The sequence below is a fragment of the Podarcis melisellensis genome (genome assembly GCF_964234715.1).
Source record: "Podarcis melisellensis genome assembly, chromosome: 10".
Taxonomy (NCBI): Eukaryota; Metazoa; Chordata; class Lepidosauria; order Squamata; family Lacertidae; genus Podarcis; species Podarcis melisellensis.
Window position 1 is genome coordinate 2,114,883 of NC_138542.1, and position 25,830 is coordinate 2,140,712.

General features: G+C 43.0%; 2 protein-coding genes across 3 annotated transcripts in view; one reads left to right on the plus strand and one right to left on the minus strand.

Moving 5' to 3' along the window:
• The first annotated feature begins 51 nt into the window (after window positions 1–51).
• PRPF18 (pre-mRNA processing factor 18) overlaps window positions 52–25,830 on the plus strand; it is a 128,376-nt gene continuing 102,597 nt past the window's right edge. Inside the window, exon 1 of the mRNA XM_081927869.1 lies at window positions 52–61. The gene's annotated coding sequence lies outside the window, so the exon portion shown is untranslated. The remainder of the gene's footprint in view (window positions 62–25,830) is intronic.
• On the minus strand, window positions 2,819–23,997 carry SEPHS1 (selenophosphate synthetase 1). Of its 2 annotated transcripts, none has more exons than XM_081927847.1 (9): window positions 23,887–23,997; window positions 21,059–21,327; window positions 17,415–17,518; window positions 16,063–16,170; window positions 14,617–14,771; window positions 11,824–11,914; window positions 10,110–10,209; window positions 8,397–8,609; window positions 2,819–4,097 (listed from the first exon to the last, which is right to left on the minus strand). In XM_081927847.1, the coding sequence occupies exons 2-9, from the start codon at window positions 21,249–21,251 to the stop codon at window positions 3,883–3,885; spliced, it is 1,179 nt and encodes a 392-aa protein (XP_081783973.1). In that variant the 5' UTR covers window positions 21,252–21,327; window positions 23,887–23,997; the 3' UTR covers window positions 2,819–3,882. The 2 variants fall into 2 exon arrangements, with proteins under 2 accessions (XP_081783973.1, XP_081783974.1); XM_081927848.1 differs by lacking the exon at window positions 23,887–23,997 and adding an exon at window positions 22,820–23,063.

The window sequence follows — 25,830 nt, forward strand, 5'->3', positions numbered from 1 at the left end:
GGTGCCTCTGAGGCGGCGGCGGCGGCGCCGAGGGCCGGAAGGAGGCCGGGACTGCGGGGCTCCTCCTGCCGGGCCGCACCCCTCCGCCCTCCTCTCCGCGGGAAGGAGCGGGCGGGCGCGCAGAGGAAACAGGCCGCGGAGCTTCGAGGGCGTCACGGGTGAAACGCTCGCTCCGTGGCAGACTCGGGCCGGCCTCTGCTCGAGGGGGAAGGCCAACCCTGCCGGCAGCACCAAGCGACCTCTCTGGGCGGCCACACGGCTGGCTGGCCCCGGCTCGGCCCACCAGGCGCCGTTTCCTCCTGAGCCTTTTCTTCTCTCCAGATATCTCGCAGGGTAACCGCCCTACCACAAACACATGCAAAAGGCCGTAGATTGCTTCATCAGCCATTAATTCCTTTATTTGGATTATTAATATCATGTGGCAACAAATCTGCTTTCAAACCTGCTCACAGTGCTGATGACTGGTCCTGGAACAGACATGCACCACCACGTTCTGGAATAAGGAGCAGCCTTCATTCAAGGCCAGTGGGCAAAACTACATTGCTCAGAGTTTACTGGCAGATTCTGCTTGCGGCTTAAGAGGGATGGGGAACCGGTGACCCTTCAGATGTTGGTGAACTGCAGCGCCCATCATCCCAGGCCACTGGCTAAAGCCCAGCCAATTTGGGGAGGGCCACAGGCTCCCCATCCGGCATTAGAACATTTCTAGCCTACGGTTACCAGATTTGTTTCAATGAATCCAGGGACTTTTCAACTTCAGTTGAAGGGGATGGATTTTGTCGGGACTGAGTTGTAAATCTGGGGACTGTCCTCAGGAAATGGGGATGTCTGGTAACCTTTTTCTAGCCTTCCTCTTAGCCAAAAACACAGATTTGGGACCAACTCACCTTGAACTCAGAGGGATTTCCTTTTTCCGTAACCAGAAAATGAGCAGTGGTAGAGCACATGCCATTCCTTCCTACGGGGAAAAGTAAACCCACACACTTAGGCAGCATTTCTCAAAACAGTGGCCCCCTCAAGACTACAGCTTGCCCGGTGGCCTCCTCACTTGCCTGACCTGCCCCTTAGCCATCCATAGCACAGATAGACCACTGCCAGCACCAGTAACCAGTCTTGCTGGAGACAGAGGGGTTGGTAAAGAAAATTAGAAAGTAAAAGGTTAGTGTCATTATTAATAAACAAATGAAAACTGGGAATTGGAAGGAGTAAGAGTGGAAAGCTGCTAGAGGAGGAAGTGAGCTTAAAGGAACCCAAGGGGCAAGAAACTGTCAGTTGGGGAGGATAAGCTACAGGCTGGGCATTGAAGAAGCTACAGGAGATGGGTAAACATACTTTTGAGGGGCACAAAGGAGTGGGAACTAGAAAATTAGAGCAGGCATGTCCAAAGCTCAAGAACATCAATCGTAAGAAAAGGTCAACAACTCTGGTCGGCCCTCATGCATGTTCGCTTCATCAATGTTTGGGCACCTGACTTAGAGCCTCTGCATCAGGGCAGTCACAGTACCTCCAGGGCAAATGACTGCACTTGGCTTGAAGAAAGCTAGGTAACAGAACACTTTACCACACTGTAGCAAATCACTGAACCATTTCCAGAATTGGGATTAGATACAAGTAGAAAATAATGTATTTGCCAGCTCCCTGCCACTATCTGCTGCCATTTTGTGACTGGTGGGCCTCAGTGAGTTTTGGCCATTCCCAGTGGGCCCTGGGGGTAGAAAGGTTAAGAACCTCCGGACTTTGAGACCAATATCTGATACGGGTGGGCCCAAACTTCAGTGACAGGGATCCTGAAAAGGGGTGCACTCCCACCCCATGTTCTTGCAATATACAAGGTTTCTCCATCTGCTTATGCACATATGAACAGTTGCCCAACATGCTGCAGTTATGGTAAATGAACTTATGTTTAATTTTCCTCAATGAGGTAAGTACTGTAACACTTTGGTGGCTGTGGTTAGGAAAGGGGAGCAGAATTAAGTTTTGCATTTTGCAAATGTTTTATGAGAAGCTTGATGTGGCTAACAAACTAGGACCTTTGCAACCTAATTCACTAAAGCCAGCTGCAATACATGAGTGACCTTTGGATAGGCTATCTTGGAAATAAAAATCATGCAACTGTATGATGGGGGGAGGGTACTAGAGTACAGGAAAAACAATAAAATTAAAGCCTCCACTGGGACTTGGGTCTTAGGAAATACTTTCCAACACCATTTTGTGGCTTTTCTTTTAGCTGTTCTGTATATGATATTTAATATAGAATATTTTTAAAACATTGGTTACTTACCTGTCTTTGCACAAGAGCTGCATGCCAGTAGTGAGTGGGATAAACCACACTCACATGCATTTTCACATAGGCACAAATCACCCTCAGACTTATCTCTCCTTTGAAATCAGTTCATTTTTCCAACCATAAGCTATAGAACTTACTGTCCACCCTCCCTCTTTATAATGGCAGGATGTAATTTAGCCAACTCACCCAAAACTGTATGCAGCCCTATGGTTTCCACATTCATTCTCTTGAAAAGAAATAAAGCCCCCTTAGATGCTGTATTCTAGAATTTATAATCCAATGCATGTCTATTTCTGAATATACAGTAAGTCCCATTGAGCTCACTGGAGCTCCCAGGTAAACGAGTATAGGATTGCACTTTTACAGGTAATTTAACCCCAAAATAGCCATTGGATATAACTGCTTTCATTTTTCACAGATTATAAATGTCCATACCATAATTCTAAATGGCATAGTAACCTACTTGCCACCTTTCACCCACAATAAGCTTAGGCATAAAATTAAAAAAGTCATCCATTTGTACAAGAGCAATAAAAAAATTAAATATTTATTCAAATAATAAGCTTAAGTTCAGGCTGAAATGTTGGCAATGCAGATATTAAACACATCACAAAAGCGTGCACAAAAATGAATTTTGAGCAGAGAACAAAAATACTAGGTATTATACTAGACAGCTGATTTAAGAAAACAAAAAAGATTTATAATAATCACTATACAAAATATAAAATGTATTAAACACTACCATCCACAAAACAGTTTTTTAAATTGGTTATATTTAAAAATTATTTGTGTAGTTAATCATATAGTGAATTGTAAATGATTATACAATAACCTGTTTGGCTGGCAATACCTTGTTGCTCTATAGCACACCCAATCACATTGCAAAACTGAGCATCATCATTTATGCTATCAATAAAAGAAACAATTATTGATAATACAAGTAAATATTGTCTGATCTACAAAGAAGAAAATTATTTTTTCCCTTCAACTCTGAAGTGCTTCCATGCAAAGTCAGCACTTGCTTGTTTTTAGCAGAATGTATTACCAAGCAATGTCCAGAGTTTTAGATGCTCACGGATAAGACTTTTACAAATCAAAGATTGACTGTAGACATGCAACCCTCTTGGCTAATGGATAAAAGCACTGTGCATCACTTTATCAAATTTATTGCCTTCCTGGAATTTCATTCAAGGCATCTGAAATTAGACCTAATGATAAATATACACATAGTGAAAAAGGACATAAACTGCTATTTGACACCACTATTGGTAATGACTGTGCTACGTGAAAGCACCCTTTTAAAAAAGAGCCTATGCGGCGAGAGATAAGTGTCTAAAGATTCAAAATGAATCAACAGTATTGGATAACAATATAATTCTCAACTCAGAAGCTGCCTCAAGATTAGATGCATCTTCAGTTAATGTAACAGGAAAAAAGGCAATGGGTTTTATTTTATTAAACGCATCCACTCAAACTGACCTAAGGCCACCAGATTTGCAGACACAACGTGTTTCTTTTTCTCTTTTTACAGTTCTTTAGGCTGTAAAATGATAAAGGAATAGATCTATTTTTTAAAAAAAGCTTTTTCATCTAGATTAAGAAGTTGCTCCAGGCGTTGGGTTCACGTTCTGAGTAGCCACTTGTGGTGCTACCTCAATGATTCGAGGTTTGTCTATAATCCTGGCAGTGCGGTTGCCCTTTTCTACAATCCCAATAATCCATGCTTGGTGACCTTCACCATATTTCGGAGACTTGATTTCAGCACAGAAACGTGCTGCCTGTTCACGTGGTAAACAAATAAGGAGTCCTCCTGAAAGGAAGAAGAGTTGACAGTTCAGATCAGAAGTCACTACAAACCTTCTCAATTACTCCAATCTAAACCCCACCATTCTAAAAATGGAAGTTGGTAAAAGTTATTTCAGCTACAAAGTTTGGGCATCCTTGTTGACTGATGATGCTAAGGTACAATTGAATAGGCTTGCATTTTCCATGAGATTTTGCTTCCCTCAATCTATGTCTTATGGATCTTTAAACACTCTTCCATGTAATTCTGATTGTTTCCTTTTATTTCAGTATTCCTTCTAACAGACCTAAGCCACCAGCAATTTTTCTCTGCATCAAGCTAGGAGAAGCTCAGCATTTTATCTTATTTTTATTTGGGGAGGCTCACCATGCAAACTTTGGCCACCTCATGAGAAGACTCGACTCCCTGGAAAAGACCCTGATGCTCGGAAAGATTGAGGGTACAAGGAGAAGGGGATGACAGAGGACGAGATGGTTGGACAGTGTTCTCGAAGCTACCAGCATGAGTTTGACCAAACGGGAGGCAGTGGAAGACAGGAGTGCCTGGCGTGCTCTGGTCCAGGGGCTCATGAAGAGTCGGACACGACTAAACGACTAACAACAACCATGCAAACCATTTGAGAACTCCTGTAACAGTTTTTCAACCAAGTTCTCATCAGACATAGTTATATATATCCACCAGTGATATTATGTATTTTTAAAAATACATAAATGAATAAACGACACACAATGGCATCAAAAGATGCTGGTCCTTATACTGTATCATTAACTCCAGGACGAAAAACAGCTTCTTTGGAGTGAGTAGCATGCCAAATAAACAGACATTGCTATATAATACATGGTTATCAGTCAGCAAAAGCTTTTGAACTAAAAATTATTTATATTTATCAGCACCCTTCCTACCAAGACTTAGCATGAACTTCTTTGGTGAAGAAAATAAAGACAACAAATATGGTGCTTGGAGACAGAGCAAGCCTTAAAAATTCCACAAGGAGGCTTTCCGTGGGGATTCATCCACATGCAGGTTTTCTTGCCTACATGTACTGCAAGCATGTAATCATATTTTATTTGGTCACCTTCCTAGCCTTCTGCCCCCACCATTCCAGGAAAATGGAGAGGAGAGAACCACAATCCAGTCTACTACTGAAGCATAACAACAGTCAAGCCATTCACTGTGTGCAGATGTAAAGGAGTAGAGCCGTGTGCCATAAGGGCATTGCTGACAACGCCCTCAACCTCCAGATAACCCCACTGAGCAGATTCATGTAGCTGTTAAACAGCATCGGGAAGAAAATCCAACCTGAGGAACCCAACATTGAAGGGCACTCCCCAAGCACCACCCATCCAGCAATGTCTATCCAAGTAGGACTGCAACCCCCGCCAAGTGATGCCACCCACCCCTAACTCAGACAGGCGCTCCAGAAGGTTGATGGTATCAAACTGGTATCCAATGCGGTTTCCAAAAGGATCTTCAGAAAGTTCCTTAGCCAGTGTTTCAAAAGTAGACTGCAGTTTTTTGTACCAACTTTTCAAATGTGAACGACAAAGCTGGGAGTCTGTCTCTGAATAAAACCTAATCTGAGTAACTCGGCTGCTTTTGAACATGGAAAATGGAGGCTAATTTGTGCAGGTTATTTGCACACTACAGAGAGACGTACAAAGCATGAGCTAAAAGAACTCCAGGTAAACGGCTAAGTTTAATATTGATGAATCTGTACACAAATAGTACCTAATTGTGCATGCTACCCTTTATTAACTTACTCTGATGTGTGAATTATGTTACATCAAACCATACTTAAAATAAACTATGGTTTAATGTGAATGCCCAGTGTACCTTTGCAGACTGCTGAAATTCTGGCCACTTTGCTTCTCCCCGGCTGCCAAGAAGGCAAGTCTGGCTTGTGGTGTTGTCTGAACGGCCCAGCCTGACGAGGAAAGAAACCAGGAGCCCATGTTCAGCCCGCACTCAAGCCTGAGTATGGCTTCTTTCCTGGAAGCGCAACAGCAGCAGGGGAACAGTGAAGCACAATTTCGGCAGTGTGCACCAGCACGCTGCTTGTTCACAATAGTGTTCGCATTAGCGTTACTTTAAGGATGTTTAATGTGACCATGGGAACCAGGCCAACATGAGAAACCAACCCTTAGGAGTGCGTACTCAGAAATGTTACTCCATTAAGATTTTTTTTCTCCCTACATAATACTGCTTTCTTGCCCTTCTGTGTAATTTGCAAAACACACACCTGGTCTAGAGCCACGATGTTGTGGACATTGGGAGACTATTCCAGACTAGAACTTGCACTAAAGACACACAGCAGCAGTGGCTAATTGGGCTCCCTGGGAAAAGAGCACCATCTACTGACCTCTGGAAGAAGTTCTTTAAGCAATGCTTGTGCAAAATGCAGTGTTTGTATGCCAACGGGGTAACGCCATCTTGTGCTGCCCAGTACTGCCAGGCGTGCTCTTCTCAACAGTTCTTTGCTGCAGAATTAAGCCTTGGGGGACTGGGCATTTTGCGGCCTGAAGTCAGGACTTCCAAGCACCATCCATGCAGCATGCAGGGGTGTTCTCCACAGGGAAGCTGCTCCCACACCCGATCTAGCATGTCTCGGCTCTATTGCCCATCAGCTTATGGGCAATAGAGCCAAAGCTGCTTTCACTTGCCAGTGCATGACCAGGAGTGCTCCACTGTGCCCAAGGCTCCACCTGATGTCACATATGATGGCAGGTGGGCAGGGCTTGAAGAAAACAGCCTCGCAGGCCACGTTTGACCCACCTCTGGCACAACAGTATCGCTAAACTGCAAACACGATCCTTTGGGAGAGTGTAACTCAGTCTAGAGCAGACTGAACATCATGTCCTTGAGCAACTAAAGTAGTGATAGAACCTCATTTGTCAGGAGTTTGATTCAGTTTATTGTCCTGCATTCTGGAAAATGGTTCTGCACTTCCGCTACCTCAACCCACAGAGGAGAGAGAGAGAGAACGCTGAGTGTAATCACCGTATTCATGGCACCCACTCTAAATTCCCAGGTGACTTCTCTCAGCATTTTTGTGCACATGGCAAGAGGCACAGGAGACAAGTTTGGATGACTGCAATGCACTGTGTGCGACTGCTCAAGGCTACCCAGAAGCTGCAAGCTGGTGCAAAATGCAAGAGCTGGACAGCTCCACGAGGCAGAATATTACCATCCTAATATGCCGCTGAAAGAATGGCACTTGTTGCTGGTTTGCTACTGATTGCTGGTATTGGTGTACATTACCAGTAATCAGTAGCAAAGCGGCAGTTAATGCAGTTTTTCAGCAGCTGCATATTAGGATGGCGATATTTTATAATTGGTGTCTGTCTTGATACTGGTCATTGATCATAAGAAAATGATTTGACTTGGTGTACCCTAAAAAGCCTGGGCTCAGGATCCTGTCTTTCCCCCTATATACCCAACTATGCAGGACAGGGTATCTTGCAGACACCATTTTATCAGGTGGACCATTCCACACTATCAGAATCATACCATAAGTGTAGCACTAAAGTCTCTTTATAGGACGCGGGTGGCGGTGTGATCTAAACCACAGAGCCTAGGGCTTGCTGATCAGAAGGTTGGGGTGAGCTCCCGTTGCTCGGTCCCTTCTCCTGCCCACCTAGCAGTTCGAAGGCACGTCAAATTGCAAGTAGATAAATAGGTACTGCTCCAGCGGGAAAGTAAACGGCTTTTCCGTGTGCTGTTCTGGTTCGCCAGAAGTGGCTTAGTCATGCTGGCCACATGACCCGGAAAAACTGTCTGTGGACGAACGCCGGCTCCCTCAGCCTATAGAGCGAGATGAGTGCCACAACCCCAGAGTCGTTTGCGACTGGACCTAACAGTCAGGGTTACCTTTATCTTTACTTAAAGTCTCTTTGGAACTCCCTCCTACTGCATATCAGACAGGCACCTTCTCAATATGGCAAGCCTTCCTTTTTACTTGTCTCACGGAAGGCTATTTGCAATTGCAGAAATGCAACATCTCACACACTGCAACCTACCTAGAATTGATTCCCAGTCCCAACTGTAATGCAGGCTGCACTTCACAAATATACAAATGCCATTTAATTCTATAAAGATAAATCTCAGCAATATGCATCCTGCTCTCCATGAAATGATTCAAATATTGTTAAAAATGCAGTGCACAAAGTTTGGAAATTTGCCCAGTCACATGAAGTAAGCATTTGCCTGGCCAAGACACTGCTGACACAGATTCATATTAAATTTCCTGCTATTGATATGTTATGACATTCTTAGGAGAAAAACCTTATTTTAAAAAGGGAGATTTACCTGAAGTCTCAGGACACGTCCCATGCATAAGGCCAAACATGTTGCCACACGCCTTGCTGACTGCAGCCATTTTGGCAAGAACAGGAAGATTGTGTATAACAAAAGAAACCTCATTGCGCTGCTGCTTGGCTAAATTCTGTGCATGCCCCAGGATTCCAAAGCCTGTGATGTCTGTGGCTGCATGTGCATTGAATGTATGCATCAGTCCTGCAGCTGGAAATGGAAAACAGGAGAAAACATTACGATGAATTCTGGAGTTTCATTTCCACCACTTTGTGAACCAGTTTAAGTTATGTACTGTGAAGTTTCAAGACCCATCACTTTACTCTGAACTTTGACACAAGAGATGTGGTTTCAGGACCCACCCTGTTCCTGTGACTGTAAGTTATATGAACTGTTTTCCATATTGAATTTGAAACTGTTGTAATTCACCCATGGACCACATAGTGAAGGGCAGGTAATGAACTGAAATAGTACCAGTAGTAGTAGCAGCAGTAATTCTGAACTAGGTTTTATTAAAATACTCAGAAATGTTGCAGAAAGAGTAAAAATGAGGTTGCATCATCATCACCACCACCATCATTTATTACTTTTACACTGTCCATCCAACTGGGTTTCCCCAGCCACTCTAGGCTGCTTCCAGAAGGAGACTAAAAATACATTGAAACATCAGTCATTAATAATAATAATAATAATAATAATAATAATAATAATAATAATAATAATTTGTTCCCCAGCCATGCTGGGCGGCTTCCACAGAGACCAAAAATACACTAAAATGTCACCCATTAAAAACTTCCCTGAACAGGGCTGCCTTCAGATGTCTTCTAAATGTCAGGTAGTTGTTGTTCTATTTGACATGTGGTGGGAGGGCGTTCCACAGGGCAGGCGCCACTACCGAGAAGGCCCTCTGCCTGGTTCCCTGTAACTTTGCTTCTCACAGTGAGGGAACTGCCAGAAGGCACTTGGCGCTGGACTTCAGTGTCCGGGCAGAATGATGGGGGTGGAGACACTCCTTCAGGTATACTGGGTGAGGCCATTTAGGGCTTTCAAGGCAGCACCAACACTTTTAATTGTGCTCCGAAACGTGCGGGGAGCCAATGTAGGTCTTTCAAGACCAGTGTTATGTGGTCTCAACGGCCGCTCCCAGTCACCAGTCTAGCTGTCACATTCTGGATTAGTTGTAGTTTCTGAGTCACCTTCAAAGGTAGCCCCACGTAGAGTGCATTGCATTGAAGCAAAGTTCTTAACCTGAAGAAATATTTCTGGGTTAGCGGAGTCTGTAACCTGAAGCGTATGTAACCTGATGTACCACTGTATTTGCAAAGAATGCAGAAATTCTACGACCAAAGTTTGATTTAAAAAACCATCTGCCCAGAGAGAAAAGGAGTACTAGGTATGAAGCCATGGCAAGGATAGCAAGAGTAACCATTCTTGTCATTTCAATCAAAGGCAGAGAAAATGTTCTGATGTCCTCTGATCCTACTTTTAAAAAGGAAGCCAAGACCCTCCATTTTGATTTTCAGAATATTGCAAAGGCCTCTATATTCTGAGGGCTTTGGAAATCTGATTTATTGCAACACTAATATTTTTCCAGCTCTAATACAAACGGTGTACATGCTTTTCAAAAACTGTTTGCCTCTTAGTGACTTATTTAGCCATATTTAACTCCAAAAAGTTTCATCATGAAGCATGTCTGCCCCATTCTCATACCTGTTCTGTTGAGTCTTGCCATATTCATCATTGCTTCTTGATAGGCTAGCTCCACATCTTCTTGTGTAACCACCAACTTGATTTTGTTCCATTTTTCTGGCTAGTATGTTGAAGAAAAAACAAGATCAAACTATCTGTGTTTTAACTACATAAATTCTGCATGTGATGCAATTACTTTGTTTAAAGTGCAGTAGACTAAAGGTCTTATATAGTCCAGCATCTTGCTTCCAACAGGAGTCAAGTATTATTACTGTTGCCATTTATTTGTTGCCTTCCAAACATATCTCAAGGCAAATTCCTTTCTAAAGTCACCTAAGCTAGTGGAGATGATGAAGATGGGATTTTTTCTCCCAATGTGCATCACTTTACATTTACTTTCACTGAACTGCATTTGCAATAATATTATCCATTCACCCACATTAAAGAGCTGCTTTTGGAACTCTTTACAGTTTGCTTGGCTTTCTACCATCCTCAAGAATGGTCTAGTGTGTATATTAACTTAGAAGAAAGTTCTGCTGTATTCAATGGGGCTTACTATCAGGTAAGTGTGTAGGGTTGCAGCCTTAATGTCAAAAATATGAACACACAATACATAATTCACACATAAATACACACATAACTCACACTTAATTACGGATGCAACCTGGGAAACCAGGTGCAACAATGAATCAAGAAGCATTTCAAGTCTGCCTAACAGTGTGGGGCAGAGGACAGTAAATCTGTCTGATGAATGCCCCAATCCACCTCAAAGCAAAGGGTCTCTAAACAATCTGTATTAATTTTCAATTAGGTTGTGAGTACTTGAATACTCAAATGGGACTGCAAGATCTGAAAAGGAATATCCCACATTCAAAAAACTATGGAATCTCCTGAATTGTTCTTTCATGTCTCCTCATCCTAAGATGGTAGGAAGTGTGCCAAGAAAACTCCTGGCCTTTGCATGTAACATACATGATAGCCCAACTTGCTTTTATTTATACTTTACCTTTCTTAAAAAACTGTCAACATATACTGTTTACTAGTGGTTTACTAACCCTGCAACTACCATCTAAGGCCCTTCTTTGTGTGGCACCTCCACAAGAGGCAACAACATGAGAATGGGGCTTTTCTGCAGTGGCTCCCCATTGTGGAACGGTCACCCCAGGAAAGCTCACCTAGCGCCTTCATCACGTATCTTTAAACCATTGACTGATTGAACAGTCTATGGACTTTTAAATGTGTTTGTGGGAGGGGGTTATTGGTTTCTTTTTGGTTTATTATGTATTCTGTCTTCTCATTTTGTATTTTTATGTTGTGAACTGCCTGCAATCTTTGCATGAATTTAAATTCATAAAATCATCATCACCATCTGAGTATTCATCAAGCACAATGAAAAGAGCATTATCAAAATAGATGCCCTATATCAATATACATAGAGATGTGCTTTTACAGTGAAAAGTTTCAATACTACCACTAATACTGCATTTCAGAGATTTTTTCTTTTAATTTCTAGATAATTAACTGATCTATACTTGCAGAGCTAAACCCCAGTTTCAAAGATTTCAATAGCAAATTGCTAGCAGTTTATGTAAATAGGTTGAAGCCTATTCACTGGTTCAAATACTGATTAAACAGGTGTATATTTTCAAGGTTAAGATGACTGCCTCAGATAAAGAGCTACACAGATTATTTCTCTGATCCTTTACTCCGACCCCATTCAGACGCATTTACTTACAATATCTAGCCACTGGTGGACAGCCACAGCAACCTGCGTTCCCAAGGGTTTAGTTAACACAAGCACGTCTCCTGGCACTGCATTGTCTGGCCTGCAAACAAGACACCCACATATGTAAAAAGACACATATGATGTGACTATTTCCCAGTCGGCATTCCACAGAATATATACAACAATGCTCAACCACCAAAAGAGCTTACTCTGAAACTGAGGACTATGAGAAGTGAAATGCCAGAGGACAATTTTATGAACTTTGCATCTCAAACTGAGTAACAGTAGCCCTCTGTCCAGCTACAGAAGGCTATGGAAAGATACTACAGGTAACCAATGAAAAAACAACATCTTCGGAACTATACTGTGAATCAGTCAGATACTAGACCTTTGGTGCGTGCGTGGTTGTTGTTTTTTAAAAAAGAATATAATCACAAAGACAAAGTAAAAGAAAAGGTCAAAGATTTTATTTTTAAATAACAAAATTACTTTTTGAAATCCCATGAAATGTGCTTATTTAGGTGGCTTAAATAATTCGTTTGACATTTATTCATGTTTCAGAGGATTGTTTTTAAAGTGCTTAATGATGAGAAATAGCCACTCACGCTACCTATAATAGATCTTATGTCTAGCTTCCGTAGCAGGATTCTGGTCTGTTCTGTATGTAGAAGGAAATCTCATTCCTCCTACTTCAAAAGCTTAGGATTTCAGTGTAAGTTATTGTATCAAGGAGAAACAAGGTAAGCAGACTTCTGTTGGAAAATAAAACTCCTAGATGGTTGTCACCAATGGAAGCTAAGGAAGTGAAAAAAACTAATATGGAATCCAAATGGCCAAAATATTGTGAAATTCTAGAGCAAGAGAGTGGAAAAATTAAATTACAGAGTTTTGAGAAAGTAAAGTCCAAAGTACGAGATTGGCTTCACTATCATCAAATAATGGAGGTGTTTAAACAAGACAGGAAAATTGGCTTCCAGTTGGAGAGATCCAAATTAGAAACAGAGCTGTTAGAACCCAATACTAAGAACTTATCAAGAATGTATGACTTGCTGTTGAAATGGAATACATTGGATGAGACAGTTAATCAGCTATGATTAAATGGGCACAAGACTTTGGTCATGACATTATGTTTGCGGATTGGGAACAGTTATGGACCACCGGTATAAAATTTACGGCATGTAATGCCTTAAGAGAAATATTTATTTATTTATTATTTAAGAGAAAATATTATGAAAATGATTTACAGGTGGTACATGACCCCAACCAAGCTCGCAAAAATCTATCATTTGCCCAACAACAAATGCTGGAAATGTAAGGAGACGGAAGGAACCTTTTATCACCTTTGGTGGACCTGCCCGAAGATTAAAGCCTTTTGGGAAATGATTTATAATGAAATTAAGAAGGTACTTAAATGTACTTTTCATAAGAAACCAGAGGCATTTCTCTTGGGCATGGTCGGCCAATTGGTGTCAAAGGAGGATAGGACATTTTTTATGTATGCTACCACAGCGGCAAGGATCCTTTTAGCAAAGTATTGGAAGACACAAGAACTACCCACACTGGAAGAATGGCAGACAAAGGTGATTGACTATATGAGACTAGCAGAGATGACCGGCAGAATCCGTGACCAAGAAAAAGAGACGGTGGAAGAAGACTGGATGAAATTTAAAGTATATCTGAAAAATTGTTATAAAATTGATGAATGCTAAAATGTCAAGGGAAAGGAAAATATAGAATTACAGCTGTAACTGATAAAGTGTTAGAAGAAATTCAAAGAGAAAATAAGTAATTAATTAATTGGTGTGAAGAGTTGCTGAAATTTTTTTAAAACAGAGATGCAGAAAAGGGGAGAGGGGAAGTCCGAGAAGTAAGGTTATGAAAATAAGTTTTTTGAAATTATACATGTTCATATGTTTTTGGTTTATGTGTGTGTATTGTTTTGTCCTTTATTTGTATTGGAAAACTAATAAAAAAATTATTAATTAAAAAAAAAAGGTAAGCAGACTTCAAAGCCAACAACTGCAATCATGGAAGGATTTACAGCCACATAGTGCTCCAAGGATGTTCATTCTACATTGTAGGGTACAATGTAACAGGTAGCCAGTACAGTCATACCTCGGGTTGTGATTGCTGCAGGTTGCACGTTTTCAGGTTACGGACGCGCTGAACCCAGAAGTACTGGAATGTGTTACTTCCGGGTTTCGGCGCTCGCGCATAAGTGCTAAATAATGCTTTGCACATAAGTGCCAAATTGGGTCACACGCATGTGCAGACGTGGCGCTGCGGGTTGCGAACGTGCCTCCCGCATGGATCACGTTCACAACCCAAGGTTCCACTGTATGCTGAATACAGTGGCAACTATTAATATGATTTCCTGGGTATGTTTATACATGTTATTCAAGGACCTTTAAAAAAATTGGTAGTGGTCACATTCAATTAACATTCTAATCTAGAATGTGACACCAGAGTTCTTTGAAGAACAGAAGCTTAACTTTCATTCTTGATACATGCTTCTCCAAATGAAAAGGGTAACTCATTTTGAAGGTTTCTGAGGCTGCCATTCTAAACACACTTACTAGAGAGTAAGCCTCATTGAACACAGCAAGACTTATGTCCAAGAAAATATTTATAGGATTCTGCAGTTAGACATGTATGATTAATATCCAAAAACCCAAAGGCCAAAATATCATCAATTTTCTTACAGATAACATTACAGAAAGGAAATATCCAGAATTTTAACAGTACCCACCCCTTTTAATATTTTACAACCCCTTTTGCATAGGATTAAATGCTTCTACTCACATTATAAACTCATTAGGCTGGCAGACTGTTGTGGCCACTCCTCCTAAAACAACCCAAGGGTTTAATACTGTCTGACCACCAGTCACTGATGTTCCTGCCTCTTCTGCGGCATCTTTGAAACCTTGGATAATTAGAGGCATTACTTTGTCCCTTTCCTAGAGATCAGAAACAACACAAGCAGAAAAACTCTATAATCAATGAAAAAAAGTCCAGTCTGGAGGTGCAAACCAGTACATGCTGAATCCATTTTTAACTTACAAACCATCCATAGGAGCTACTGGTCAAACCAAAACCAGAGCAGAATGTTTCACAGTTTCTTTTAAAGTCTTTGAGACCCATTTTCCAAAAACTTAAAGTACAAGTACAATTAAAAACAATTTCTTGGATTCAAAACCTATGCTTAAACGGGTTGGATGTAGAGATGTGAGTACTCTACTCGTGAAAGTGGGTGCTTTCAACTGCCATTAATGGAGAGGGGAAGAGATTTCTGCAACTTTTCTCTTTCCCCTCATTCTACCCCACCTCTAAAATGTTTGCACTTGGGAGCTGCTTGACCTTTCAGGACAGCTTGGGAGGTGGTATAGGGGAATATGGGGAAATGACCAAAAAAAAGCTCCGCCTCCTCCTTTTGTTTGTGGAAGCCCCCACTCGACTGAAGCCCATCTCTGTACCACTGAATCCAAAACTTTTAATAAAAAGCATACAGCAAGGTATGTACAGGGGAACACAAAACAATACAAATGTACATTGTGAAAAGCAGAACACTTCTCTGCAGGGTACAAGTCATGCCAAGCAAAAAAGCACCCCTCCCACACATTGTGCCATTCAATAATGAGATGAAAATGCAAAACAAAGATTGGGCAAGTAGATATCCCATATTTGTGAGTTCCAGATTAAACAGAAGTTATATATTGCTTGATATTATGCACTCACCAAAGTGTTGTGTGAGAAAAAACATTCCAACTACCTTCAAGCACCTTGCTGTACCCCAATAGTGGCATAAACCGCAAAAGCCTATGTGCATGTTTTAGTCTGACTACAAAAATAGTCTGGTCTCACCTGGCCCTGGTAATTGCAGACTGGCCCAGTTCACACAACACTCAGCCAACCTCTGATCTCCCCTAAGCTTGCTTACTCTTTTTACAACTATTTTAAAATGGGAAGGGGAGAACCGTGTGTCCCGCCTTGAACTCCTTGGAGGAAAAGGTGGTATATAAATGTAATTCTTTCTTTTTTCTTTGAGCATGAATCATAACGGAAGCAGGAAACAAATGTTTTTGTTATCCTAGGATAACTGATAGATGTTCAACAACAAACATGGGATTCTCTTGTGGATGCTTGGAATAAAGGTTGCATTGTTCTCTATGAAAGCTGGTGTTCATTTTCAGGGACACAAGGCAATATGTTAGCATGATGCATTCCTATAGCAGTATTTACAGTACTTACCCTATCTGTCATTTTATTACTTATTCCAAGCAGCATCAACATGTTGTCACACTCAGTGACTCCCATAGCATAAAGATCACTAAGAACATTGGCACAGGCTATACGTCCCTAAAAACACACCAAAAAAATTTACTGAATTTACAAAGCATAATCAATTCATGTGCTGCTTTACAAAATAAGATAGGGGAAAAAGATACATCCTTCTCCCAAACTTTTCAACAATGGAAAGGCAGAGATAGTGAACTAAAGATTTTTATACTCTGTTTCAAAGGGAACATTTTTTTTTACAACTATATTAAAACATGCTTCTAGTGTACTGCATTGCCAATAATGTTCAGAATTCTGTAATATATGTGGCACCACCTCCAGGCAGAAATATACATTTGCAGTCAAGTCTGCTACAATTAGAATTCCTTTGTTTTAATAAACATTTTAATATTGCATTGGTGAATGATTATCTATTTCTTCCTTTAAGAGACACAGCAGACAGCTCTGGAAGATATTTAACCAGTGTCAACATTTCAGAGTTAGGCTGAAGTGGCAAATTGTCAATGTATCAGAGTTAAGTGAAAGTGGCCAGTGGTCCCCTCTTCCTCCCTTTTAAAAGAATATGGCAATTGCTCACAAACCAGGACTTTTAAATTGTCCCAGGCATAGCTGGACACAAACTGCTTGTTACTGGTAATTTTCAAGCTACACACATCTGCAAAAAACCTAGCCCCCACAAAGCAGAACAGAACACATGAAACCTTGTCTGCAATATAAAGAAACAACAGGCATGTGTGACACATAACTGCACATACAGCTGGAGTTTCATTTGATGTCAGCATCCAGCAGTTTCCATTATCAGCAAGATATAATGATATTCATTTAAATGATATTCAATTAAAAAGCAACTCGTCTTTTCAGTAATAGGAACAGCTGTAGCACAAACACCATACACGCTTGTGATTGTACCTGCAGTTATATTCCATATGTATACACTGATTCTTTGGATTGCAGCACCCAGTTGTAGACTTCATACTTGCTATTCTGAATGTGTTTGTATCAATACAGTAGGTTGGAGTACCTTGGGCAATAAATTTCATGGAGAGCAGGTATTTAGTTAAGAGTCCAAGAGTGATCCTAATACAGTACAGTTCTGATTCAAAGTATCCCAAGACAACTGGAGTACAAAGCTCAGATCTAGAGCTCTGCCTCTAACAGGAGAAAAACTTCACAAAACTGGCAGGTCAACTGTCCAATCACAACAGAGAAAGTCTAGAACTGCCCAAAACAATGCTCGCCAATCACAATTTAGGTAGCTAACAGGCACCTTTCCCCCACCCCATACATATGTTTAGGCAACTCACCATCATATAAGGATCATCCACAATAGGATAAATGTAATCTGTTGTCTGGACCAAAGATAGGCCTCCATGTCTTAAAGGAATAACACAAGTGTCCATTCCAATTCCTGTAAAGACAGTGGCAGTTAATTACCAATTAATAAAAGTCATTTCCTTGGATTTCTCAAAGTATATTCTATCCTTGCCCACCCCACTCACCCAAAGACTCCTTACACACCAATGAAATTCAAAAGGAAGCAACAGCTAGTGAGGTTTGGGGAGATACATCAGTCTGTTTCTCCTCATTAAACATCAGCCTGACAACCCTAGTCTTTAAAACAGGGGTCAGCAATGTTTTTTGAGGCCGGTCCAGTCCACTCACTGGCGGACCTCTCGGGTGGGCCGGAGCATGCACGCCCGTGCGTGTGCTCAAGCTATTTCCAGTGCACTTCTGGGGTGGAGGAGTGCCCGTGTGCACACGCTATTTCCAGCACGCTTCCGACCCGGAAGTCGGTCACCGTGGCGAGAAAAAAAATGGTGCTGCGGGGGAAAAAGCACAGAATCCCCATGCCGATCCACAGAACAGCCGTGGGCCGGTTCCAGGAAGCTCATGAGCTAGAACCAGCCCATGGGCCTTAGGTTGCTGAACTCTGCTTTAAAACATGTCTGCCTACAGAAAACAACTGACAGACACACAAGCCGATTAGGACAAAATAATGATAGCAGATCTGCACATTAGCCAGCAGCCATTCATGAGGTTCAGTCTCCTCCTGTGGTGTGCAGCCTTATGAAAACTGCCTGACCATCCAATTGCTGCAGACCCTAAGAGCTTTTTACCATCTCTCTTGCAAAAATACAGCGGCCTTCTCTGACGGATAAGAACCTGGTAGAAGAAAAGCTGCCATCTATACTTTTGATTTAACAAAGGAAGGGAGGGAGAGAGCGAGAGAGCAATGTGCGCTGCATGAGATTGGCCATTTGAATTTAGACATTAAGAGCTTTCATAGAAACTTGTAGTTGAACTTGTAGTCAGGAACAAATGACATGGGTGCTCTGGTACTTCCTTGGCTTCAACCATATAATTTAGGGTGAATCGCCCACAGACCTTATAGATTCCCCCATGACCTCCAAGATAAAGCACTCTCAATATGCATTTATTAGACCCTTGATTAGCAAATAGTTTTATAAGAAGACCAAAGGAAATGGGAGGTAGTAGACCAAGTCTCCTGCACTGTTCAGAAAGGTTTTCCATACATCTCTCAGCTTTAAAGACCAAATGATACCAGGACTTGGGACCTCTTTCTAACCCCTATGTTCCATTTTCCCCTTGATCTTTCTTAAAGCTTAGAGATACTTTTGCAGTGTTCTGAGCAAGAGAGTCTTTTCAGATTGCCATCCACTGGGCTCACAAACAAGTTTATGGCAGGATTTGATAAGACTGATCATCTGTTCTGGGAAGAAGGAAAACAGGGTAGTTTTTGTTATACTGTATTTATAATTTGTTGAAAATCAAAATATCTATAAAATTTCACAGAAATGCACAATGCCATGCATGAATCAGGTTCTGCTGTACCTACACCATCAATGGGGGTACTTGTAAAAAAGTTAAACCTGGTGCCACACACTCCCAGCTTAACTCTCTTTGTAGACCAAAAGAGCAGTGGCACAAAGATATGCCTGACTCCTCACCCAAGTCATAGAAACATAGAACTGTAGGAGTTGGAAGGGTCCCCAGGGTAATCAAGTCTGACTCCCTGCAATGCAGGAATCTCTACTAATGACAGATGGCCATTCCAGTTCATAGCTAGGAGGGAAATTTGTGAACAACTATGCTATTTTTTTCTGGCCAGTACCACTCTTGGGCTTGCCTCATCATGCCCTGCTTGCAGCAGAGTAACAGAACAAAGCCAAGCATCAAGCCAAGCATTCTGCTTCTGCAACAGTGAAATCAGGCGTTCGAAGAAAACCCACAAGCATGAAGGTAATAACTCTCTCCTGCTGTTGAAACTGAGATTAAGCAACATAATCCTTAGGAATATAGTGGTACCTCCAGTTACGAACTTAATGCGTTCCGGAGGTCCGTTCTTAACCCGAAACCGTTCTTAACATGAGGCACACTTTCGCTAATGGGGCCTCCCGCTGCCGCCGTGTGACTTCCGCTTGCAAAGTTTGCAAGCAGGAGCATCTACGTCTGGGCTAACGGAGCTCGTTAACTGAAGCGTTCATAAGGAGTACGGTACGTAACCCGAGGTTCCACTGTACTTGGTATTCCTTTATTCAGCACATAAACCATGACCATCCAAATAATCCACCAGCCACACATGGACGGCTATGGATTGTCCTTCTAACATTACCTATGAACTGGAAAAAGAAATATGATACGATACCAAAAAAAGTAAAACAACAGACAAGCAAACAACAATATGTCTGTGTTGATTACCTGACATGTTTAGGGAGGGTAACAGGTTCTTATTACTCTTCTTCATGTCAAAAATGTAATGTACAAGTACAATACTTTGGAATCAAAGGTATGCAATATATGCTTGCATTTTGGAAAATTTAAAAAACAACAATATATTGCTATAGATTCAGGTAGGTCCCATCAGTGTGCATGTAAATTTAGGAGTTTTTGTTCCAATGTGCAAGACTTTACAGTTATTTATACTGAACTGCATTTGTCATTTTGCTGCTCCTTCACCCAATTTGGAGACACTCTTTTGATTTCGTCTATCCTTGGTCACCTCACTGCTCATGCTTAACACCAGATCATTTATGAACACGCGAAAAAGAATCAGTTTCAATATAGATCCTTGGGGAACCAAGTTATGTGCCCCCCTTGTGAAAACTATATTCATTCCTGTGGTCTACTTTCTCTTTTTTAGCCAGTTACAAATTCGTAAGATGCCGGCCCTCTAATCCCATTGTGCCAAATTTATTTAAATTCCCTCAACAAAGGCTTTTATCAATAGCTTTTCAAACATTCAAGTAAACAGATTACTGGATCACTCTTATCCACATATCTGTTGACACTCTCAAAGAACTCTAAAACATGAGGTGTTTTCTTAGTAAGAAGCAAGGCTTTGAATCCCTGAGTGATCCAGCCATGTAAAGTATTGAATGCCCCCCCAAACCTATTTGGGAGGGGGTGGGGTAAGGGGTTTGCTTTGTTTTTATTATGTATTTTGTGTAAAAACACAAATTATATTTTATGCTGTGAACAACCCTGAGATCTACAGATGAAGTGTGTTATAAAAATTTAATAAATAACAACTGGCCTCTGAGCATTCTGTGTGGTGGTGGTAGCAGTAGTAAGTACACCAGCGAAGTAGGAAAGAATAGTACAGGCTTGGTACAACGTGGAACTATTTGTAGGCCCTCCTTTCAGCATCACTCAGATAGGGTTATGGCTATAGTCCAGTTAACCCAAAGGACAATGGTGATATTTGTTGATTCAAATCATTAGCTTTCCAAATTTGCTTTTGTATGTATACTTAAATCTCAGTCAATGAAAATGTTGGTGCTCCCATTCTGAAATTTATCACATAACATGACCATGTTCTGAAAATTAAAAAGTGAAATACTCAGGAACCAAAGATTAAAAAGAATATAAAACGTACTCTTTGGCAGATGATACAACCATTAAACATCATTGAAGAACTACTGCTTACCCAATCTAGGCATAACAGCTCCCAAAAACTGTTCATCTTCCTGGAAGTGATTTTCTTGTAGAGATTCAAGCAATTTCTGTAAAATGTCCTGAGGCACTTTACAGCCAGTGCCTTTAAGTTCAGTGAATCTTGTTAGCCGAAAGCTCTTGTCAAGTTCATAACTTTCTGGGTTAAAGGACTCCCGGACAGACATGATTCTCACACAATAAGTACGGGAAGCTTTTTCTCTTCTTCAGGATATTTGTTGGTATGCTTTCGTGGTAATTATCCTAGTTTGCAGAAAGAAGTATTAATACAATATAGACTTTCTCAGCTTGTTATGCAGAATAGTTTTATATCTATCATCTATCTATCTATCTATCTATCTATCTATCTATCTATCTATCTATCTATCATCTATCATCTATCTATCTTTTCCCTTCTATCTAGCTGCAACCATACATTGCAAGAACAGATGCCTCCTTCACTAAGGCTACCAGCTCTTGACATTTTTTAAAAAATAGGCAACATTCATTTTTGCATATAAAGCCCCTGCACAATTACTTTCTTGCAAGTTCTGTAGCAGGGGATGGATCTAAAACTACCCACCCTCCTTAGGTCACTTTGACAAGTAGCAAGCGAACATCTACCATGGTTGAATTCAATTTATGTCTCTAATGACATGCCAAACGTGAGTTTGGAAGTGCTGTGCCGAGCCAACTGGTGCATAATAGTAGCATATATGTGATCTTGCTACAGGCTTACAGAAAACCAGGTCTTTAAAGGTTGGCTATGTTTATAGCAAATTGACCTGTGTAAGCAGCCCAAGATCTCCCACTTTGCTCCACCCTTAGGTGCATACGCTCCAACATTTCCCAAGAAGAAATTGGGACATCCCCACACACCATCCTGCTGCTGCTGCCTGCTCACTCTCCCCACTGCTGCCTCGGCGTCCACCTGCTGCCACACAGAGAAGGGCCACAGTGACAATACTTCCGGAAGTGGCGCCATTCCTCCAGAAGCTGTGGCCCACTTCGTATGTGTGTGGCAAGTGGTGGCCAGCGAAGGTGTGGAACCAAGAGCATGAAACAAAAAGAAACACATATTTTGATTCTGCGCTCTTTGGGTCACCCAGGAAAAAAATGGGACATTTGTGTGGTATGCAGTGGAGGAGATAAACATTGGCTGGATCTAGACACATCAAAAAAGTGATTCAGTTAAACCTGCTGTAAACTTCATAAAGGGAAAGTCTGCTAGTGAAAGATGGGACTCCACAGTGTCATAGTGTTATAATGCATATAAAGCATTTTTTTCTTTCCTAATGTAGCTGAGTTCATTATGTCTGAAGCACAGTCCAAGCAAAGTTAAGCACCCATGACACTACGAAACTGAAACAGTAACATCAACAAATCAGTTTCAGTGGGAACTGTGCCCACGGTATTTAATAGGCAGTAAAAAGTTACGGATTCCTCTACATTTCCTATTAACAATTGAACTTTCACACACAAAACAGTAGCTTTCTCCTCATTCTGTTCCCCCAAACAGGTGTCAATCTCCTGAAGCAGGGCTGGGGAGCCTGTGGCCCTCCAGATGTTGGTGGACAACAAACTTCCACAATCCCTGGCCACGCTAGTTGGGGTTGTTGGGAGTCCAACAATGCTGGGGAGAAGGCATAGGGGGCTCTCCACCCATCCATTGTTTGAATGACAGACACCTATTTTCCCCATGGAAAACTAAGCCTTATAAGCCATACAAAGAGTGGGGAGTACTTAATGCAGCTACCTATATAATTAAAAGCTGCAACATTCTGTATCTTGACTGAACGTTTTTTTTCCCGCTTTCTGAAATGAGGAAAGAAGACTGCAGCGCTGTCCCAAACAACTACAGTGTTCACAACACCATACTTTATCCACTTTAGAACAATGTCTTGCAAGTTTGTTTTGTAACTTTGAGAACACACGAGTTAGAATTAAAGTGGTGCATGAAGTCTGTCCGCAGCTGCACCGGAAAAGACCCCGTTTCCATGAGTTCAAAAATCAACACTGCTCCGAGAATTTAACCTTTGGCAAACGAGCACAGCTCAGTCTGAGGGTCGTGGGTTCAAGCCCCACGTTGAGCGAGAGACTCCTGCCCCGCCGGGGACTCTCCCCCCTTCCGAGATTCTGCGCGGGGACATCAGGCATTGTAGGCCGACACGCCTATCCGGAAGGGAACCCGGCCACGTGCGGAAGGGGCTGGCACCCATGCCCGGCCCGGGAGCCCAGAGGGCGACTCTCCCCCCCCCCGGCGACGGGCCGGTTCCCGCCTCCCTCTCCGCCCGAAGCGGCCCCTCGGCGGGAAGCCCCCCCCCGCCATGCGCCGCGCCTCGGGGGGGGGGCAGTTGGAAGAGGAGGAGGGGGGCGGGCGTCGGGCGCGCGCCTCGAGGAAGAGGAGCCTTAACCCTTTCGCGGGTGGCTTAAAAGGCATTTCGGAGGCGGGGAAGGCGCGGCGGGAAGCGAAGGCAGGGGGCGCCGGGGGGCTTCTCCGAAGGGAAGGGAGGCGACTGGGGCTCCACGCGGCCGGCCCCCTCTTTCTCCTCTCAGGGAAAAATGTCGGCGGGTGGAAAGTTTAACCCCTTCGCCGCCCTCGCGCACATCCCCGCCTCCGCCGCAGACTCCGCTCTGGCCCACAGCGGCCCCAAGCCAGCCGCCGCCGCCCGCCCGGCCCTCTCTGCCTCGGCCGCCGCCGCGCCCCTCCGGCCGGCGGAGCGGCCTCTCCTTCCTGCGCAGCTGCCCCTGCAGCTTGGCGGCGGCGGCTGAGGGCAGGGCCGCGTTCCCCTTTAAGCCCGCCCGCCCAGGCCGCCCTCCTACCGCGTCTCCCCGGCTGCTCCTCGCTCGCCCGCCCGCGAACGGGACTCCCCTCCGCCGCCGCCGCCGCCGCCTCGCCCCCCAGCCCAGCCAGCCAGTCCCACAATGCACCGGGCGTCTGGCCGGCCCGGCTCGCGCGCTCGCTCTCTGGCAGGGCAGACGACTCGGCCGCGGCAGCGAGAGGGTTAAGCCACCCCCCTTTCCCGCGTTTCCTCTCGGCGCCTTCAACGGCCGCTCCGGCCCCGCCCGCCAGGGACCCGGAGGGAGGGAGGGAGGGAGGGAGGGGCGAGCAGCCGGGGCCGCTACCTGCCTTTAAGGGGAGGGAGCCGGAGGCAGGCCCCGCCCCTCGCGGCTGAGGGGAACTGGAGGGGCTCTGGGAGGGAAGGGCTTTGTGGGCCGGGGGCGTATTGCCTGTCCCCCCCCTCCCAAGGACGCCTCTCTCCAGCCATTAGAGTCCTGTATATTCTCCAAAGACACCCAGAGAGCAAGGGCGTCTGTGCATCTGTGAGGTGGATCGGGAGAGGTAGGGATGCCATGTGTTCCCTTTTAGCACTGCAGACTAGGCGTGTCTTACAATCTTGAGCAAAGCTTTTAAATCGCCTCTGAACATGGGCAAAGTGTATAATATACAATATATACTATAATGTCTTAAAAATGCATGTATAATTTTTATGCATTCTGAAGATATGTTCTTTGTATTACTAGAAGATATTGAAATAATGTTTCGTCTCCATTCAGAAGGTATTGATTAGATGCTATTGTGTGTGCATGTAGAATGTATTTTGCATGAGGACCCACAAAGTATGGACACCACTTAAGAGGAGTTGCTGCTAGTGGGACTGATTTTCCCCCCTTTCAGTTGTGGATTTATTGAGCAATAACTTGGAGTGACTACTGTTTTACTTTCCTCACAAACTGCTTCAAAATTCCTTTTACAATGTTTTATCCCAGTTGCAGAACAAAAAGAAACTTAATTTAAGATACTCATAAGAGAAACCAGTTTATATAAAATAAAATTATGGAAATGTTGGAAAAGGTCTAAAGACATATTTTACTTTCTCTCTTTCCTTAGGCTGTTGGTTTTTTTATTTAATGAAAGTCCAAATTTGCCCTTTAACTTTTATATAAGGGAAACTTTAGTCTTGTCAACACAAAGTGAAGTATTACTTTGTAAGAATTGTGGGCAGGTGGCTGGTCTAGACAAGACAGTGGAGTTCAATCTGTTGTGGATGAGATTGCACTGGCCTTGAGGGATCAAGGTGCATTTAGATCCACCTTTGGCCCTCAAGGTGCAAGTGGTGACAGGGTCTCCCTTGGCTAATGCTTATGTTCCGGCTGCCTAAATGCAGTTATCCATGCTCTGGTAACATCCAGGTTAGACTATGGGTTTTCCTTTGAATGCTGCTCAGAAGCTTCAGCTGCAAGGCTGTTGGATTGGGATCAATAGGTGGGAACACATCTCACTGAATCTTAAGTACAGTGGTACCTTGGGTTACATACGCTTCAGGTTACAGACTCCGCCATAGCTGTCAACTTACAGATTTGAAAATAAGGGACCAGCAGCCTTGAAAATAAGGGACCAGCAGCCAAAATAAGGGACCTGCAGCCTCGCCTGTTCCAGGCACTCCAGTCTTCCTGTCCTCCTGCAGTCTGGTCAAACTCATGCTGGTAGCTCCAAGAACACTGTCCAACCAACTTTGTAACCAGAGGTTCAACTGAATAGAATCTGAATCACATGCACCACAAGGCCTATGCAGCCTCAACTTAAGATGGCTCCCCAGCCTGGCTTTGCACTGCAAAGTTTGCAGCAGCACGTGCAACAAAATGGCGTCCAGCATTCAAAAAACCCCTCAGCTTGCATTAACTAGCCACACACAAGGCATGCAAGCTCCACCCCCCAGTCGTTCCTAGACTTCTTATTGGGTGGGCAACACAGCCAAGCAACAC

Coding starts and splice junctions, on each gene's coding strand:
- SEPHS1 (XM_081927847.1), bottom strand. CDS start 21,251: ATGTCTGTCCGGGAGTCCTTTAACCCAGAAAGTTATGAACTTGACAAG. Junction 11,915..14,616: donor CAGCCTAATGAGTTTATAAT/GTGAGTAGAAGC, acceptor TCTTGTTTGCAG/GCCAGACAATGCAGTGCCAG. Junction 8,610..10,109: donor GGCAAGACTCAACAGAACAG/GTATGAGAATGG, acceptor TTCCATTTCCAG/CTGCAGGACTGATGCATACA.